This window comes from Apteryx rowi, unplaced genomic scaffold (assembly GCF_003343035.1).
Source record: "Apteryx rowi isolate R43461 unplaced genomic scaffold, aptRow1 scaffold_601, whole genome shotgun sequence".
Taxonomy (NCBI): Eukaryota; Metazoa; Chordata; class Aves; order Apterygiformes; family Apterygidae; genus Apteryx; species Apteryx rowi.
In genome coordinates, this window is record NW_020450874.1 from 104176 (window position 1) to 125280 (window position 21105).

The 21105-nt window shown below is 37.4% G+C and overlaps 1 protein-coding gene across 2 annotated transcripts in view; it reads right to left on the reverse strand.

The window, feature by feature from the left end:
- Nucleotides 1–20702, reverse strand: part of SNCAIP (synuclein alpha interacting protein) — a 48776-nt gene extending 28074 nt beyond the window's left edge. Inside the window, exons 1-6 of one of the 2 annotated variants that reach the window (XM_026083467.1) lie at nucleotides 20696–20702; nucleotides 20037–20139; nucleotides 14335–14407; nucleotides 6849–6880; nucleotides 3638–4528; nucleotides 1809–1988 (exon numbers count right to left, since the gene is read on the reverse strand). In XM_026083467.1, the coding sequence (XP_025939252.1) occupies nucleotides 1809–1988; nucleotides 3638–4528; nucleotides 6849–6880; nucleotides 14335–14407; nucleotides 20037–20093 (1233 nt within the window). In that variant the 5' untranslated portion in view covers nucleotides 20094–20139; nucleotides 20696–20702. Of the gene's footprint in view, nucleotides 1–1808; nucleotides 1989–3637; nucleotides 4529–6848; nucleotides 6881–14334; nucleotides 14408–20036; nucleotides 20144–20695 lie in introns of those variants that run through there. The other variant, XM_026083466.1, reaches the window with a different exon arrangement.
- Between the last annotated feature and the right edge of the window lie 403 nt (nucleotides 20703–21105).

Below are 21105 nucleotides of genomic sequence, written 5' to 3' on the forward strand. Positions count from 1 at the left end.
ACTGTCAACATGGCAATATGACTGGCCATAACACACCGCTTTATTTTCACTCTAGCTCATAACTCAAGCACAGAAAGAGGTTCTGATTTAAACGAGATTGTTATAATTAACTCATTCCTTACTGAAAAGTGTTGCACATCATCAGTAAATCGCCTATTGAAACCCCCTTCCATGGAAATCTATGTTCCTGCATACAAATTTTCTTTCATTCTGATACTCATGATTCTTACAGAACACTGCAGTTATAACAGTATAATCTAAGAGCAAGAAGAATAAAGTTGATTCTACCAGGGCCCAAAGCATTTTGGAAATAAGGAGCAGGAACTATGAAGTTTATTTCTGCCAAATAATTTTAAGGTTTTGAGACAGCATTTGCAAAGACCCAGGACAACTCTGGCCATGCAGGTCATTGTTAGTAACACTTGTGCCCGAGCACCATCACATTCAGGGAGAATTCAGCTATATTTACACAAATTTCTAGAAATGTGAAAGCATGCCCAAAATGTTATAGACTCTAAAGGAACCCYTTGCTTATTGTTAAGAAAGCCAACCTTCAGGAGAAAAAATACAAGATGTTACTAGCTTATAAATACATCATCTACCTAGATTAAAAAAAACAGGAGAAAAAAACATTTCCAACTAAAATTGTAGAACAACTTTAGATTGGCAAACCATAGCTCTTCAGACTAGACATGGGCCAGAATATTGAAGCTAAATGCCTCATTTTATAACAGCAGTTCAGTAGTACAGACCAGCTAAATATCAGTTTAATTTCTCATTCATATGGCCTGTCCCAGGGGAAGAAAAAAAAAAAAGAAAAAAAGAAAAAATATATACATACACACACACACACACATACACATACCTACATATATCCCTGACTCCTGCCCTAGGACACTATGTCACTGGAATGACTGACACCTCTCAAAGAATAAAAATCATTTCCCACAGGTTGGAATCCACCAGTCCTCCATCATTTTCTAAAGTCTTTCCAAAAAGACTATTAATAACAACTATTAATAACTATTAAAATAACAATTAAAAACCCTGAAGAGACAGAAACGCTTGTTTCTGTTTCTTGCTGAGGGATAGCATTCAACCATTCAATTTTACTTGCTGAAGACCCAGAATTAGTATGGTTAAAATCTCAGCTTTTTGGTACACCACTGTATTTTACTATAGCACAGCAACACTGTACATTTTCCCGTTTTCCTACATAATAGGTTTTCCTGTAAGTTTGGGCATTAATTTTTGCAGTTTATGACAGGTTGTTCTGCAAGATGTAAATTTTAACTTTGATGCAATTGCTCTAGACTCCCAAGAAGTTTCACCTTCAGATGCGGCACACTGACAAAAACCATTGTTAGAAACAGTCAAAGCGTTATCAGGCTTTGCAAATACATTCTCACACTTGTCTTTCAAGGTTATATAGTTATTTGTTAAAAAAAAAAAAAAACCCTAAGAAACTGTTACATTGTCTAAAGAAACGATTAGGTCTGAATTAAATAAAAGCTCCTTGAAATAAAGCAAATATTTTTGGAGCCAGTTAACTGATTTAAAAGTGAATGCATATGCACTGACAACAACATATGAAGTGCCAGTGGTTTACAACAGACATTGTATCTTGCACAGTAATGCATTTTTAATTGCTTCTGTTGTACCAGCCAATGGCAGAAATGTTTTCTGCTCTAATTTAACAAAACGCTTGAAAAAAAACATTCTGTTGGATGTATTACTTACAGCCATCACAGAAAGAGACTAAATCACCTTTATATCACATCACAGTAGAGAGAGAGAGACTAAGTCACCTTTATTGCTAACCCAGCTGGAGTTAGTTGTTCAATGTTTCGTTCATTCAAACAGTCTTCTCCCATCAAGGAAGTGAGATGCTGCAGGCATTCTGCATGTCCCTGCGATGCTGCTATGTGCAACAGATTGTTGTCATATTCATCATGAACCTTATCCAGATTATCCGCTGCTAAGTGTGGCTGTTAAAAAAGAAATGGTTAAAAATTCATTATATCAGTTACAATTAGTGATAAAAACATACACAGAACATTAAGCCTCACTGTGCAAGATACAAGCCAAAGATATTTTCCTATAGGCACGTTCTTTTATAACTCTCAAAACCAGGAGCTTTCCACTTCCCTAGCTACTATTAGAGATAGGACAGAGAGGAAGGATGCCTACTGGCTTGATTCACTGTGGAGTTTCTCTCTTCATAATGTAATTGCCATGTAACAGCACAAGGTCTTGTGTAGCTTTACATCTCCATACCAGTGTGTTCAATAACGTAACTGCAAACACTCCCACATTTTTGTAATTTCTGTGTATTTTGCAGTTGGTTTCTTTTCTTTCTTTTTTGGCATTATATTGATGAGTAATTGAACAGAAAACATCCATGACTCCTAAAAAAAAGTTCATACTTTGCACACTGTAAAAGTGGCAGCTTGTGCTAAGCACAATCTAAAATATAGTTAAAACACAAGACAGAAGGCTTTTATTTGGTAGTTTGTTTCCATAATAAAATTTGTATTATAGTATTCTCTTGGAATATTGAACAAAGTACTACATAACCATGACCTAATATATAATCCTGCCCAAATCTAATTTTAAGAGAAAACAAGTGGATTGAGAAAATCCAGAAAGGAAATGGAAGAAGGAAGACAGAGTTAAGGAGTAACAGCAATAAGTTCCTAGAGTAGTGTAGACTTGCCAGCACACAACTCATTCAGTCTACTTCAGTCAGAAGTTTTGGCCTGTTCAGAAAAAATATGTATTATCTATCTACCTAGGATAACCTCAGTTGTTTTTTTTTAATTCCCATTTTTAGGTGAATTTTTTTTCTTCTCTGTTTTTTTTTTCTTACTGAGCACTCTGATACACTCTTCTGCCTCTGTCTAGTCTTTGAATAAGTCTGCCTTTGCGCCTGAGCTAGCTGTTAAACAGAAAAGCTAAACAAAAATCTAACAAAAACAGTTCTTACACATACACTGTGCCTCCAACAGCCCTTCTGAGTGGAGATCGCTTGTTCTGCATCATTGTGCTAACTTGCACCTAGTTACTTTGGAAACCATCGCTGATAATGTCTGATCACAGCACTAGACCTAACTAAAAACTTCATACGGGTCAGAGGCCAAGGAGGCTTTAGAGAGAGCTCCTGCCCGAGAATGCTGTTGCAATATGCCAGCATTAACACTCCTGAATAATAATCAGAATACAACAGAAGCCCCTCTGTTCCCATGGTCGGCCTCTAAATAGCAACTGAGGTAAACCACCAATAACTAAACAAAGTAATTCACAAATGTTGTGAAAGGCAGAACTCAATTAAGATTTAAAATTGATATTCAAATGATCTCATGTTTTAAAACCCTGCATTTTATATGATATCAATTTACTGCATGAGCTAGCAATCTTGTCCATGTTTACATAAAATGGATGTATTGTTTTTGCTACGTATTTGATTTAAAGATGAAACCTTGCTGTTTGGAAACCCATATGCTCAATTTCTAAGGTGAATACCAGACAAATAGAGCAGCAGTACAAAATATGTACTTCATCAGCTTTGCTGACTTTATCAACTACATCACTGAAATCTCTTACCCTACACAGATTATGAAATTAAGATGATACTTACCAGTAATGATATTTGGCCTTCCTTTACAATGTTTAAGATGCTCTTACTTTTTTTCACCTCTTCATTCCTCTCTTCTGGGCCCCCTGCGCTGCTCCAGTTCCTATTCAGTTCCTCAAGCTGCTTGCTTTCTGCCACTGCAGTCTGCAGTTGAAAAGTCCTCAGATGGCAGTTTGGCATACTCTTCTCAGTTTTATGAGCCTGAGGATCAACAAATGTCCTGCTGAGGAAGCTCTTGCCCTGGGCTTCAGATTCAGGGATGGAGCTACACTTAACTAAAGGCTGGGAAAGCTCCAATTCTTCTGTTAAATGCTTGTGTTGCTCAAGGACAATGGGCTGCGTTTTTCTCAGCTGAGAGCCTTTCAYGGGGGACAGAACACAGAACTGTGTCATGCTGGCGGGCAAGTTCTCTGCGTTCCCTGCAGAGCAGCTCTTTCCACTGACACCGTTCACTGTTGAACATACACCCAAAAGTTTTTTATCAGGAGCCACCTTTGTAAAAGGAACAAGTTGCTGGCTTGACTTAATGTAAGGCACATCCAAAATTTCATCCATATCCAGGTCATAGTGCTCGAGCTCCCCAAGCAGAACAGCAGGCTCAATGTTTTTACTTTTAAGGCTCTCTCCTTCTCCTGGGCTCTGGTCATCATTCRGAGGTGCAGACTGAGAATCGTTGCCTTTCTGGTATTCCCCCTTCTGGTTCTTTTGGTCATCGCTTTCGTTGCTCTCGGAGCTCTCTGGCTGGTGCTTTAATGGGGAAACCCTCTTCACCGGTCTGAATTTGTTGCACATATCTGCAATGCCTGTTGGTTTCTGTGCACTTCCGATAAGAGTTGAGACCCCACAGTTCCAGCTGGTGCTGGAAACTAAAACAGAGCAATGGGATTGAGAACTGTTTATTATTACATGATACAGCATCTTTAAAGATAGACCTGGCCAAACACTAGAAACAAGAATCACAGAGCATGCTGCATTCACATCTAAGCAGATTTAATGACAACTCTATTACAACAGCTGAAGAAATTAACACTGCAGAAAAGAAACCTTAAACAGGAAGAAGGTTTACTTACAAAAAAAGTAATTTTTAATCAACACCAGTAAGAGTGGTGGCTAGTGGCATTCATGCCAGCCTTGCCAGACTATGTTAATTTGCCTTCGGCTATTTTTATTCCATGGAGATAATCAGAAAAGTAGGATGATTTTTTGGGAGGTCAACAACAGGGTTGGTCAGAATTCTCTTTCCTTGAACTTTTTTTAGTGGATTTGTTTTAACAACAGCAACAATTATCTTTTTTTTTAATGGCCTGTTTTCTCTGGAAGATGGATATTCCTTCCAAGAACTGGAAAATCTGTTTTCATCTGAAAATTAAACCTATTTAGTCAGGTATGATGTCTCATTTTCCACTTCTCTGTATCTTGGGGTTCTTAGTCAAACTTTCCATCCCATAATGTACGTACGTACATACACACACACACACACACACACACACAGAGCTCTGGAACTTCCAGTGCATTATCTTCAGCGCACTGCAGGATATACAGCTCAGCTAGGGAATCTGAGTTGCAGAGAAGGAAGGGAGCTCAATGCACCTGAATGCTTACTCCTTTTGAACTTTTCTCTTTCACATTCCCAGTCTGTGATATTCGTGATCTCCATAATCAGCAGCACACAAGCAAAGAGTTTTCTTTATTTTATTATTTTCAGTAGGGTGACTCCAATAAAACTACTAAAGCCCTTAGTCTCTTTTTCCTTTCTATGGCCCTTTTAATGTATACCAAGAGTTCACACATTCTCAAAGGCAAGAAGACAATTTAAACATAGCAGATTTATTACACACGCTAACTACATTATCAGTGGGATCTAATTTGTGGTCAAAAAACACAATTTGCCATGAACACCTTCCTAAAGAAACAGATATAGGCACTTTCAGTGAAATATTAATGTTTGAAGTGAAAGATTAGTATAGCTTAGTAGTTATGATGGTCTGAAAATTATCTTAATACTTTTGAAAGTGCTCAGAAGTATATTTCCCCAGAAAAAATTAAAAATAATAATCAAAAGGCATGTAACAGTGGGCCAATACAAAGAACGCATTGTACTGACTTATTTATGCATTGTATAAGATTCTAAGTTCAAAGGCCTACACTTTTATGTTGGTTTTATTTACATGTGAAATTTTTTCCAAGTGATACAGGGAAATGGATACCATATGTTTCCCAGCTGTTTTGTTCTGACAGGAACTATTAAGCACTCTGTATGGAAATGAATTCTCTCTGAGTTTTATGAAAACACTGCTTTCAACACAGGGGTCTAGACAAAGAAAAAGTCATCAACATTTTGTTTGTCGTCACTTTCTTTAAGCTTACATTTATTCTGTTGCTAGGCTGAACTGGCTTCTTCCACTTTCTAACCTTAATAACACATATTTACATAAACCACTGATGATAAAACTGTAAAACTTGACACTGCAAAGAAGCAATGACCTTTGTTACAAATCTGTCTTCGATCATGGCACAGTCATGTATTTCTCTTTTCTTTCAATACAAGTGGAGTAAGGCACTGACATTTCTTTGTTGCTTTTCTCCCCAATATGTTGGTGGAGCAACTCTTTACAAACACTGGCACTAGGAAAGAAAACTGGAACACTGAGAACAATTAGCAATATTTTTACCAACTTCGGAACATGTTCTTTACTTAATTAGGATGATGAATTTACAGTGCATTTAATAAAGGATTAGAATGTGGCATTTAACCACATAAGGAGTAGGGAGTAATGCAAATCAGACTGGTAGACTCAATCGTTCTTTGAGCTATTTTCTGCTCCTTGGGTGCTGTATATGCTGCACCCAAGCTTAGGCAGTTTTAGCATGGCTCCCCCTACACACGAGATTGAGACCACGGGCCAGAGTGGACTAGGGCATGGCTGAAACCCTGAATGCTTGTTCCTGAGGAAGCAGAAGCAAGCAGTGCCTATGTCCTCCAAAGCACCAGTACAGCAGGGGTTGTTATGCAAGTAGTCCTAACAGTCATTCCGGGGAAAAAGCCTTTTGCTCATCTCTCCACACTTATGAAGTCAGGCAGGGGCCACTGAAAGTCTGGGTCAAATAAATACTGTTTGATTCCTTTATAAACAACAGCACAGGATGGTCTGTGTTTAAGGCAGGGGACTAGAACCTGGAGCAGCTAACTTGAATCCAAAATCCATCAAATAATACTAATATCATCTTGGATGAGCCATATTGCTTCTGTGCACCAATATTTCAAAGATGACAAAATTTCTTATTTCCGAAGATGTTGTCAAAATTCTGACCCTAACTTTTATGCACTAATGATCAGAGACTTAGTCAACACAGCCATGGGATCATMCAAGTACAAAGAAAGAAGAACAGAAGAACTTAGGAGACTTTTCACCGACATAATAAAGAAGTATAATGCTGCCTGACAGAGCTGAGGTGGCAAAGCATTTCCTCAACACTAAAGAAAATGGTGTCTGATAAAAACCTGCAAGGGTCAAATTTGCAAAAGTAGTTCTTGACCATATATTGTGCTCTCTGCTCTTAAAAAAGGCAAAATACAAGAAGTGAATAAAGAGGCCTGTAGGTGTATTCATAGGGGGTTTTGTTTGTTTGTTTGTTTTTGTTTGCATCCTAGAGCTGCTTTGGGGTGAATAGTCAGAAAAGGGGACAATTAGGAAGCAACTTCTCTGGCAATTTAATTGCTTCATCATATTTGATTTTAGAAATCAAAATTTATCTATCTGGAACTTTCTAAAAAAGATCTTTATGTTTTCAACTGGAAGGATCTGCTGACTTCAGAGCATTCTTCGATGCCATCTTTGAATCCAGGCAGTGGAGGGGTGAGAGGGAGAGATTTCATCTGGTATGTGAGTGCCTGTGCATTGTCCAGTCATCATGATTGTCATACACAGATGAAACCTTACCCTTGTGACAGGCAGTTTCTGTGATGCTTACAGTTTAAATGCTCAAATATTAGAATAGCTTTAAATTGCCCTGAGTATAAAGGAAGATAACAAATGACTCAACTTTTACTCAGTCCAATAGGAAACGTACAACTGAAATTCTTTGCTGATGTGCATGCAAGAGGTCACCTCCCTGCCAAAAGCGTGCAGTAACATCCTTTTATTGCTGATGGCTTCATGAAGCTTACAACACTTGTGACACAAACAGGAGGTGGCAAGGGCTGTATATCATACATCAGTACCGTGATGAGATGAACTAAAGATACTGAAAAGTGGTACTGAAAAGATGCTGCAATGCAAGATCTTTCTGGATCCACCTAACAAGGAATCGGGATCTATTCCCAGTCACTGAACACTGACTGATTGTGGTTCTCAGGGAATGGTCAAACTTCTAACTGTGCGTTTCTGTCACCATCACCACAGACTCATTTAAGTTTAAGCTTTGACCAACATTCTGTAGTCATGACTGCTGCTGCTCAACAACTGGGCCATACAACTGGCAGTGGCACAGGCAGGCAGCTCAGCGGAAACAAGGATTTGAGCCACTTGCAGACGAGCTGGCAATTGAGTCATGTTGTTCTACTCAGTCACGGGACAGCTACACAGCAACATTTAACAGGAATAAAAATGAACATTGATTCACTCCTGTTCTTTTGTGGGTTGGATCTGGCAAGCCCATTGCTACACTGTATCCCTCATTGAAATCTTTGAGACTGTTTAGCCTACTATCCCTGTTCTTTCTCAGGATAAACAGCAGTATCTCATGTTCAGCTGTGCTGAACCACTGTCCAGGAGGAAAAGACAGATTACTTTCTTTTATCCCAACAGCTGTCAGAATCAGTCATCGATGCTGTTAATGCTGCTTCTGCCCAACAGCCTGATCTGCCTCCAAACTGTGCTAATTCTAAATTCTCTGTATTTCAACCTTTGTTTTCTGCAAACTCCATACCTGAGCAGTCACAAACCAGAGGAAAACTGTGAGTAATGGCGAACAACATGCTGCTTGGGGCCTGGAGCTCACAGCCAATTGCAGAATATGATGAAACCACCTGCTGCTTTTATCATGCCTAATAGATCTTTCAAATGTCCATGAATCTCTGAGGTTGAATCACGCTTATTTCTTTTTGACAAAGAACTGGAAGCACTATAATTGCTTCCCTAAGCACACTTCCTCAAAGTAACTGGGTTGCAATGTTTCTTATCGCAGCATTCACTAGGGAGAATAGGTCCTTGGGCAACCTGATGTAACCAGACAAGATGGCCTTCAAACACCCCTTCTGACCTAAGCTATTCTATGATTACAATGTAACCATCCCACAAGAGCACAACCAGCATCCAGGTAGGAGCAAGACTGCAAATAATGTGTGAAACTTGCAAAGACGCAAGAGAAGAGGCTGGGTGAAGGCTTTCACCCTAAGAACTTGTCAACATGTGCCCAGAAATCTTCTGGTACAAAACAGTAGGAGGTATTCCCTACCCTTGCTAAGAACACAGCAATGAGCTTCTTCACCATTTAGGCTTTGTTTGTTTACAAACAAGAGCATTCTCTGTTAGACTGGCTCCATCACTACTGAAAGATGAATGGATTCAAATRACTTTCCTATATCTGAAACACTTCTTCCTTGCTCTAAAATTTCTATTACTGTGGGGTTTACTCCACTTTCCATCATCATTAAGGAAACCTGGGCTTAGTATTGACAGCTGTCTATGTCTATAAAATATATTTTTAAATGCAGTAATTCACCATATAATCATTTGAGGGCCTGCAGTAAGTATATGCATAGTTTCACATGTTGAGTTTTACTGTCCTTTAAAAGAAATGCCTGACCTTCTTCCTTGTGATAGGACTTCAGTAGAGCCTCTTGAATCAATTAAGACTTGTACTCATTCCAGGTCCGTTTAGAGCACTGTGACTTGGACTTTGTTTACAGACACCAAGGTGTTGTCTGCACTATGAAAGTTTTCAGAAAATTCCTCACACTTTTAAACACTGATTTATCTCCAACAATGGCAGCAGTATTGGAACTCCAAGAGAGGGAGGAAGGGATGTCCTTCACACATCAATAAAATAATGAAAACCAGTTCTGACTATCTTTCCGTTTACTATTTCATTAATATCACTGAAATAATATTTAACAATTTTAACTGAAGGTGGCACTGTTTTACAGTTTTAATATATTAATAGCTTCCAAGAGTACTTCTGTTTTTTTTAATGCAAGTTCTACAGCACRAGAATCTGAACTAAAGAATGACCCTGAACAGAGAGGAACAGAGTGGGTTTGTTCCCTTTTGTAAGTGAAATTTGAAGCTATTATAAAGAAGAAAGAAAGGGTTAGGAAATGACAGCAATAGAGATAAATAATAATTCAAACTGCACCTTTTCTAGGTGATCCATACATTAACACAAGCCTTAGCAAATGAATCATTTTTCTTATCTTGGCTTGAGGAAGAACACTGTAAAAGCTGTCATTTCCAAAGTAGYGAATGTAGAAGAGGGAAAGAAATTTTCAGAATGGACAAATTGAGGTCTCCCAATTCCAAACTGGTGTTACCCTTCTCCAGACTGATCTGGGGATATAAATGGGTACTAACATGGGAAGTTCTAATGAAAAATCAGAAGAGCTCATCATGGCACATAATGTGTAAAATTGAAAAAGCAAAGATGTGAAAACTAGTTAGGAAAAGAGTCTGTATAGCTATCACAAGTTTCAATGCATACTCATGATTCTAATTACTGTTTTTYCTGAGAAAATCCTTCAGTCTTCTACGACTTTTTCAAAGCCTGGAACTACCCAATCAATTTTGTATTGTTTCAGACATATTTACCTGGGACATATTTGGAACACAACTCTCAGAAGTTAATGCTATATAAATAATGCTGACTCCAAATCAAAGCTTTGCTATAATTTAAGTTATAGTTAAAAAACTACCAAGAGCTTGGGACAGGAATTGTGTGCAACCTGAAACACTGGAGAATATACAATTACCATATTCACTGATTAATTTTCCTAAATAGGAAAGCAACCTTCTGAATACTTTTGTGAACCACAGTTAATTTGGCAATTAATAAAGCAGTACAGCAGGATACCTTCTGGAGACCAAAGGTGAACTTTATCAACATGTGAATAAAGATTTCAAGTAGAATATTGTCCTCATTCAAGGCATACATTTAAATGACAACCAAAAGTCATCCTAACTGACAGAATATACCTTAACACAATGATATGGTTCAGTGAAGCTTGTTGAACACAGATGTCCTGAACCATTTGTTCAAGTGCCCTTAGAAAATCTACCCAGAAAGCAAGCAACTAATTTCATGCTTAAGAAGAAAGGCATAAAGGATTGATTTCTGTTTCAATTCATCATTCTGCATTAGACAATACTGGAAATCAACAGACAGGCTGGTCAGTCATTTCGTTTCAGAAAAATGAGGTAGCTAGATGCATATTTAATTCACATTTATGCTTGCCCTTAAACATGCATTATGGTCCATGTAAGATGAATAAGCCAGCATTTGCCCTACACCTTTTCTCCTACCCTGTAAATCTTACACCTGGTAACCTGGGGGTAGTGAGACATATACTTTGATCTCAAGAATCCCTTGGAATTTTCCTGAGTCAGAATTCCTATATCCAAGGAAGATCACAGAGAAGTCAGTACTGAGATTGTATTAACAGCATGAGTTTCATGCAAATCTTGTAAAGAAGTGAGGAAGGAAATACAGCACTTTCCCGCTGGCACAGATCCTCAACCAGTCTGCTCCTGTAAAGGGAGATGACAAYGTGAAGCTGATCGATATAAGCAGGAAGAGGGGATATGAAGGGAAATCATGTCTCAGACTTTCTAATCTCTTCTTGTCCAAAAGAATAAGTAATTTGACCAAAAATTACAGGCAGAAAGAAATGGGGTGGAAAAAAAGTGTGTTGAAAAGTCTATGTGAAATCCATGAGAAAACAGACTGACTGGTAAGCACTGATATGTTTGCCTAGGATTAAAGGAGCTTACAGCAATCTGAAAACAATGTAACCTAACATTTTCCTATGTTATTAACATACTATTCAACATTTCAATGAAATGGAGAAAGCAAGTGGGATCTCAGGGCTATTTACTAAACTTAACTGTGAACAATGAATAATAAGGACCCCATGTTATCTGTAAGATAACTAAAAAATTTAACTCCACAAAGATCAGCTGTATGGTTTAAATCAGTGCAAACAATCTTGTGATGAATATGGTTGTCTACATGTTTATATATATATTTAAATACAAAGTTAAAACTTTTCTCTATACTTCTGACTTAATTGTCTTAGTGATATTCTTTGGAGACAAAGTTTTCAGAGATCCTTATTTTTTAAGGCTATTAGGATCTCAACTTATGTAGTCCTACTAGTAACTTGCACTTAACTTTTAGTTCATCTATAAGATAATTCTTGGATAGTTCTACTTCCACATTCTTCTCTATTTTAAAGAAAAATACAATCTTTAACTAAACAGGAGAGGGTATGAAGTAGAGGGCTGGACCAGTTTGTGGTAAAACCTCTGAGTTACTCTATATGTAATCATTTAAATTGTGAATGTAATATAAATATACAATTGCAGGTCTGCCATGCATACTAAGGATTTATGATAAAATTYATCTTGATCAAAAACAGCATATAGCAACAATAACTTTGGGAATGTGTTTGTTTGATTTTTTTTAATGGTCCATGATATGCATCGTTTTGACTGCATCAAAATCAACTATGAAAAACAGAAGATGGGAACCTTGTAGAGTGCAACTTGACTGATATTTCAGTGAAGTCTCAGCAGGGATGTAAAGTGATACCTTCCTGTTCAACAGTGTATATGTTTATTCAGTGATAAGTAGAGTGAAAAAATACATTTTAGTATTATTTTCAGTTCACCAAAATGGGTAAGTGATAAAAAGAATGAAAAAATAGATTTTAGTACTATTTTCAGTTTGCCAAAACTATTATCAGTGCTAAAAACTCCTTTTTTGATTCAAGAATTTCAAACAAGGCTCTGAAGTAAGTTTCATTGGCAGACTTCCTGGTGTTACCACTGTCTTCCAGCAATGCCTGTAGTTACTTCTCTCAACTGCTCTTCAAAGCAACAGATGAATGCAGATGTAATTAAAGTCATCAGTGGAAAATGTCTGCCTGCAGAGGGGATCATGAAACAATTGAGCAATTGAGAATAAGTTGTCAATGTCCAAGTGTCTTTCAGAAGAGCTCACAACCAACGCTCCATCCTTGCTCTTGGCTTGTATTTTAATTTAAGGATAATCTCTTAAAACTAAACACTTCTTGAAAACAGAGCAGACTTAGTTAAGTTGCCACTCTGGCTTAGCAGCCTTCATGAAGACCAACCAGCAAAAAACGGCTTAGTGGCTATTCTTGCCCTCTTTCTCCAGTTCACCTTGCTGTTGGAGCAACTGAGTGAATCTGTTGCTTTATCTCTTTCTGCAGAATCTACATCCCACAAGCACATAATCAGCTGTTCATACTGATAGGCAGAGAAAGCAAGTGAGGAAGAGAGAGTGAGAGAGCATGAGAGAGAAAAAGAGTGAGAGCAAGAATGAGGGCACGCAAAGAAAGAGAGCAAGGGGAGAGAGCAATAGGAGAGAGGGGAAAAAAAAAAATCAAGGGTCTTCTCCCTTTCCACTTCTCTGCCTCTCCGCTTGCAGCAGGTAGCACTATGTGAGCAATCACTGCCCACCCCTGTGCAGGCAGTAACATTCAGAGTATACATGTTAAGGAAAGCTTCACTTCCCTTTATTCCCCAGGGCAGCGGCATAGGGCTGTGATGACTTAGCTTTTAATGATTCTGGCAGAAGAAGTAGCTCTTAGAAAGTTTCAACTTAGTTACAAACCTTGGTAATTTACAACTCTCTGAAAGGAAATACAAAAATAAAAGTTGCCAAAGTACAGCACAGTTCTTAAAGCCTTCTATCTTCCCACGAATTTCAGGTCTCAGGTTTCTGTTATAAATGTCTTAGATTCAACAACATTAATGAAGTGCAATTAAAGCATCAAATGAAAGCATAATAAACTTTTCATAGCTCAACAAAAAAGTGTACCTCTCACCAATTCATTTTGGTCCATTGGGAAGAGAAAAACAAAAGAGGATTAATCTGATTTACAGAGTGAAAAACAACACTGAATGCACTTTTTGTCGGGGGGGTGGGGGGGCGGGGTCCCAGCTGGTTCTCATCTATATGCCATGATTCTTCATTTAGTTTACACTATTAAACTCAAAACCCCTGCTTTAATCTTAACTATTACAGTATGCCTTTGAGTAGATTCTAACATGTAGCATCCTTGATAGAGTTTCAGACTCTGGCAAAACATCATCCCTCAAACTAGTCGTGGCCATATGGGTAGTAAATGTATCCAACATTTTTTCATTGGCGCCTACATTATTACGTCTTGTCACCAATGGTTTCTCGGGTTTTCAAGTAAATTGTTGCATATACTGCGGTTTGGAGCTGCTGAGATGAAGCCCTACATTTATCTGTATAAAGCCAAATCCTTTTTTGGAACTTTTTTCCTTCTAATGAAGTAACATTGTTGAAAAAAAAAAAAAACATGCTTCCAGAAAGCTGCACAAAAATGAAAGAAAACAAAACAACAGAACACTGCCAAGAAGCAATTGTTGCCAAGTTGAACATGGTTAAAAGTAGTCTGGAAAATGATGGGTGGACAGGAGTGGGCATCATACCTGATCTGTCTTCATTTTGTGAATCACACCGTCTACATAATTCTGGGATGGTCTTGAGAGAAGTTATGGAATACTGAAAGAAAGGCAAAAATGTATATGAAGTAACTCATTTAAAAAGATAAAAACTAAGACTTTTCAACTGGTTCCTAATGTCATGGTCATAGCCTAGACTTACCAAGCTGAGGGTACTTCTGTCAGTCTGATGCCATTCACAAGCAGCATGAAAGAAATCAGGTGTCATTGGCCTACACAACCATGTCCTACCTCAAAGGATATCGAACAGATTTTTTAAGCTACAGCAGAGCGCCCTCCCAACTCAGATTTCTCTTTCCTGTAGATTACCACTGACCAAGTCACAAATATCCTTTGCATATCCATTCTCTCCATGGGATGCATAGATATATCAAAGGCGAGAATAACTCTAGGCTAGACAGTAAACTTCAAGGGTCTCACTTCACTCACCTGGGCACCTATTACAGCATTTATTTTGCATGATAATTCATGCRTAACAGACTTGGAGTTCAAGCCTTTACAAAGCAGTAGGTAAAAGTAATGCAGAATATTTTCACCTTGGAGAACTGATTTCAGTGTGCTGCATGTACATAAACATATCAAGCCACAGGCTCCTTTCTCTAACCTAGGTTTTATTAAAGCAAATATGCATTACTACTTTGGTGTGACAGATACACCTGATATTGATCAGTATGTTATTCTCTGAATTCAACCTTAAAAAGGGAAAGAACAAGGATGGCATATGCTTATACATACCAAACAGCAATTTTTCCTCTTATAACCTGTGGAATAACCTGAATAAGGCACATGTACCAGTGCTATAAAACTACAAGTTCTGACATACAGAAATTAAGTTATTTAATACCAAATCTTCCTTAATCTAATGCTTAAGTCTTACAGAAATCTTCATTTAAACAAATGAAAATCATTATGTGTGTGAAAAATCAATGGCTTTGAACATATGAAAGTATTAAAAACAGTATTTTGGAAACAAAAACAGAAAAAAAAGCATTTAGGATTAGCACAACTGAAAATTTTTAAAGAATATATAAGCACCATATGGTTTAAAAGAAGCAGATATTTTTAGCTGGTGTGCTATTGACCAGTGAAGCAAAACAACTATACATAAAAACATCAGCTTTCCACACAAAAAAGAAATAGTCATCCATTGTCCTGGCTTTTTGTTGACAGTTCATCATTCAAAGTTTAATTTGCTTCTAACAAACAGTTGGCAATCTACTTCAAAATAATATAATGTAAACCTCATCTGACCAATYGCAGAAGTAATTTACTTCTCTGATGCAAGTGAGTTTAAGTAAGACTGTTACTCAACAGATCATAGTTACTTTATTCAGCCTCAAAAACTTCCAATGCCTTTTTCTCTCTTTGACAGCCCGATTCACAGAGATACTGAGAAAACTCAGCTATGACAGTAGGAATCTCTCATAAGCATTCCCAGTATCTAACACTGAATTTATTAATTAAAATGCATAGCAGCACTCCACAGAACTACCCAGTGTCTCCAATCCCCATTAAACATGGGGCTGAATATAAGGCTGTGATGACTGCTCTAAGATCTGACAGTCTAAGGCAACAAACAGCAGAAGAAGGGAGACAGGAAGAAAGATGCTACTAAATACAAATTAATACAAGTTAAACATACACATGCACAAACACCATGTGCTTTGTTTCACTGTAGTTATTGTTTAATAAAGATTGAGCTGTTAAGCTATACATCTTGCTGTTTCAGCACAACAACTCAGAAGGCAAAGCTCAACTGGTCTAGCAAGATTCTTAAAGAGAATCCAAGGAACATGTCTCCAAGGAATATGGTAGCTTCATAAGACCAGCTGGTGCAGTTTAAACTATTACACAGTCTGTAATTCAGTTAGAATTAGGCCTTTTGTATTCCATTGCTATGTGTTTTGTCAGGCACCCTCAAAAGCAGACAGCCATTTTTCTTTCTTTTTTCTATACTTTCCCAGAAGAACAAATTTTCTTTCTGCTTCAACATTGCATTAAAATGTATTCAATTACCAGCCCCACCAACAACAAAAATCTATTAAATAAGTTATAAATTTGATTATGCATTTAACTCATACTGATTTGATTTCATTAACAGATTTCCTCCTACTCTCCTCTGTCTTCAAGAAGACTTTTGTACATTTACATTTCTGCCATCTGTATTTTGTGGTCAAGACAGAGGACTGGCTTTCAGTTGAAACACTATAAAGATGCCAGGAAGCAACTGAAATTACTCTTTAAAATGGACCTTTCCCAACCATAAGCACAATCCATTGCCAGTGCTTCCCTCTGTAATTAACTTCTCTCATACTCTAGCTCCAGTTCTGAACTATCAGTAATGATTGTTAGCTTTTCTTCAAGCCAAAATTTCAAGACTGCTAGGGGTATCACAAAGTGACAGCAAAAGAGGTGGAAMTCACAACCCTTCCCTGGTACACTGTTTGGGTCTCACTGACATTAAAATAGCATTTTAATTATTTTCCACTTTTCAGTCAATAATCTTAAATTATTTTTACATACCAAACTAAGCTCCATTTCTCCAAAGTGATGTTTATTCTATTTAGCCCCATTAGAGAAAGAGTAACCACATCAACAAAGAATTGAGGGCCATGCCCCAAGGCATAAGTGATAGTGTGAGAGATAAGCACGTCAGATTGCTTCGTTAGTCAATGCATACTCTGCTTTCTGCTATTTTATAAAAATATTTTGTGGTCGACGGTGGAATTCAGAAACAGGAAAGAGCTTCTTACAAGACTAATGCTTGTAATAGCATTTTGGTTGTTGTTTGGGGTTTGGGTTATTTGTTTTTGTTTCTGTTGTTGGTGGTGATGGTTTTTTTGCTTTTAAAGCATGCCTCCAACCTGACATAGTGAATTTCAGTAAACCCCTTGGGAACTCTGTAAGGTGGAAGAACAGTAATAACAGCAAACAAGAGACAAGTGATGGTAACAAGTATTTAATGCAAATGCAGATAAACCTGTTTTTCTTCAACAGACACTATCATTTCAGGGGAGGAATTGAACCTCTCTCRTCAAACAAAACTAGTCATGTAAACTGGACTACAGAATTTCAGTAAATAAAAATGCCAACCTTTTAAATTTAACATGGTTCTCAGATTTTAACACACTGAATACATTTAACACAACATAACACATGATGAAGAAAACATCAGTCTCTAGCAAGGCCATTCTATGCAGCACCGCTCGAGTGCAAGATGCACTTGTATCCAAGAAATAGCAGAAACTTGCAAGTTAGGTCCAGTTCTGCACTGCCATCGCAGAGCCAGTCTTTCATTCACACAAAGCTGTTTGAATAATCAGAGCAATAACCTATGAACTCAGCTCTGAATAGTTTACAAATATCTAGCACCAGAAGCCCTTGCTATAGGTCATTTGGTATTACTTCTGTAAACCGATAAATAAAATCATTTCAATTTGCATAATATGCCAGTGCAATAAAGATCCCGCACTTCGGCAAAAGGATTAGGAAACCTTCAAGTAACTATAGCACCACCATACAACTTATGAGCAGGGATAATTTTATGTGCAAAATCAGAGCAGTGAAAGGAAAAAGGGGAAGTTTAAAATATACTTTTAAAGTGTATCTAACATGTAATGCAGCTCACAGGTCTTAATTTTTTTATTTCTTCCTTTGTGTGAATAGTTACTGACTCTTGAAGAAATTAACAAAAATATTCAGCTTGGCTGCTTAATGTCACTGTGAACAGATTATTTCTGTGCAATGTAAGCAAGAGTCCCATAAACCTATTCTGTCTAAGCTACACTCAAATCAACTGTATCAGATTCATGTGCAATGGCACCATCTGAGATTGCAAAATAAGCATCTTATTTTCAGAAATGTGCAGTTTTATTTACTTACAAATGCAATATTAATCAAAACCAAACCAAAAACATTTAAGTCTCTATTTGCCTTTTAAAACAGATCCTGGTCTATTTTCTACAATTATTACATTCTGGTCCTTTTGGCTTAAATGGTCTACAAGGATCAGGGCTAAGACAGTGGCTTTCTAATGCATGTACTTTTTACAAGTACATCATTATAGCAGTGTTCTTGCCACCATTATTTTTAGTCAGTACTTTTTTGCAATGGATTAGAACCAGAGGGCTGTCAAGAACAATTTAAATTGCTAACACCAATGCTGTGCAGCTGCTCTTTCCATGGCTGCCTAACAGTAAAATGTGGAGACCAGGTATCTGTGTATTATATGCACTAAGAGATGAGGACAGTATTGGAATAACCAGGAATTCCCTTTTTATGTTGCTTCTGGCAACAAATCTTTGTTCCCCTACCTGTTAAAGGTGGAGAGTAAAACTGCTACCTCTATAATTTGTGCTAGTTTTTAATTCAAGGTTCAGCATCACATCAGAGAACAGCCTGTTAAAAGGCAGTCTGAGTCGTTCAGAGGAAAAGTGAGTAACCTAACCCACCAGTATGCAGCAACAGTCACAATGGGAGAGACATGGAGAGGTTACATATAACATGTTTTAGAGTTTTACAAAATTAAGTACAGAAACAGATACCAAGACACGATTTACCATATAACAGCAATAAAAAGAAAGTTGCCCAGAATAAGGTATCCTCTCAGGATTGGCTCATTGTCTTGTAATATCTCAGGCATTTGCCCTCTTCCGCTTTCATAAAAATTCAGTGTTACAATAGGTAGAAGTGAAATCCTCTCCAAAAGGAATCTGTCTGCAAATAAAGCATCTGGAATGTTTTAAAATGAATCAAGAGTCCCAAATGCTACAGAGAAAGCAAGGTCCTTTGGTTAAAATATAAATATATATTATATTATATATTTATATGTATATAAAGAATGCAGGGGGAGATAGGGTCATACTGTCTTTGACAGTAAACAAGACCTGAAGATTGAATTAATAAATTCTGATAACGGTGGACTTAATTTATGTATTCAAGTCCCTGGTTAACCAGACCTTCAACATGTTAGCAGGTCTGGTACAAATAAAGCAGAAACATTGGCAGAAGTATTATTAAGAATAAGGTAATATACTGTATCAGTGCTTCCTATAAGAAGCACTAACTACTAACTTACAAGAGCAGTATTTTTGCTTACAATTACAGTTGCTAGGTGTAACGCTAGGATCAGTGCTGTCTCTGAATCCCCAAARGTCCTTCTGCCTCTTGCTGCACTTGACAATGTCACAAGTAGCAACATCACACCTATTTTAGGAAACCTTGCTGGATTTGAAGATGGCTGCTGTGGAAAAGGGCTGAGTAACAAATCATATGAAGGGGGAGCAATTCTGAGGTGAGAGAGGCAGGAAGGTTTCTACTTTGGGAACTCTTTACAATTAAAAAAACAGGCAAAGTATCATTTTGGTGACTAAGGCTTTAGTGAGCATGTAACTCATTCAAGACAACAGAGTACATAAGCAATGCAGAAATAATACTGATTTATTAATTTGATTTGCAAGTAACTTTTACTAACTGAAGTAGTTCTTCCAAAGTCACAAGAGACTTCTCTTAGAAGATAACTTATTTTTATTCTGGATTCAAACAATTTAAACTTTCCTATATATGAGGCAAAAAGAAATGTGGCTTCTAATAAGTGTTGTTTGTTGTATCACGACCAAGATACCTAAGATTGTCTCAACTTGAATGAATAAAATAAGACTTGGACTTACCGATATATCATCACTAAAATCTATTTCATCCAAGTCAAGGTATTCAGGGGCTTCCATTATTCTTCTATGGACATTTTGGGTGAGTCAGAACAGTAGCAAAGACCTAATTAAGAAAAGAGAAAAGGGTTATCTGCTAGAGTGTCAAAAACACACAGAAATGTTTTAACAGAGTTACTAGAATATTGAAAACATTTAATTTACATAGCAAAGTCTTTCATAACTTTATCTTAAAAGCTAAACATGATTTGTCTCCTATAATCTGCATACCTGAAGAAGCCATTCCAATTATTAGGAGAGGATAACTATGTAGTAATTAAACTGGAAGTCATAAAGACTTGATCCCGCATCCCTCAGTCCTCCCAGAAGTTCAATATAGGTGTAAACATCCAAGCTGTTGAGGACCCTCATCTCTCACTGACTTGCAACTATAGATGTACTAATGATGTACCTTCTCCTAAGGATGCTATTACTTTACTGGCCTGAACGTYGCAACTTGTGTTACCAAAGTTTGTGTTACTATAGTTCAGGATGGCAGAGAAGAGAGAAGCATGCTGTCCACAGGAAGGAAAATCCTATCACACCTTATGTCCACCTCTCCACGGAAGCAGACTAACATGCGATGCAGAACATCCTTGAGTGGAAAGATGACAGTGCTTTACAGATGGATGATTTCTCTCTTCTCAGTCTGCGACTGCACCTCCCTCAAAACAATAAGCAAGGATAAAGCAGAAATATATCTAAGTGCACTGTTCTCAGGACTCTTCATCATTTCCTCACAGCAAAGGCAAAAAGAAGAGAAAATTCTACGTGGGAGCAAAGCAAGAAATTTGACTGGAAAATTCAATATAGAGTACTGAATATATTGGAGCTTAAACAATTCAGAAGATCAAGGACAATAAAACATTTATAACTTTCTCAATCCTAACCAGAATGAAGGCATGCATTATCACTAAAGACAAGTAGAACAGAACTGAAAGTTGAAAAGGAAGCTGTTTTAAAGTCAGCCAATAAAGAAAGGTGATAATGCATTTTTAAATGATGTGAGAAGTATTATTATGGAAGCAAATTA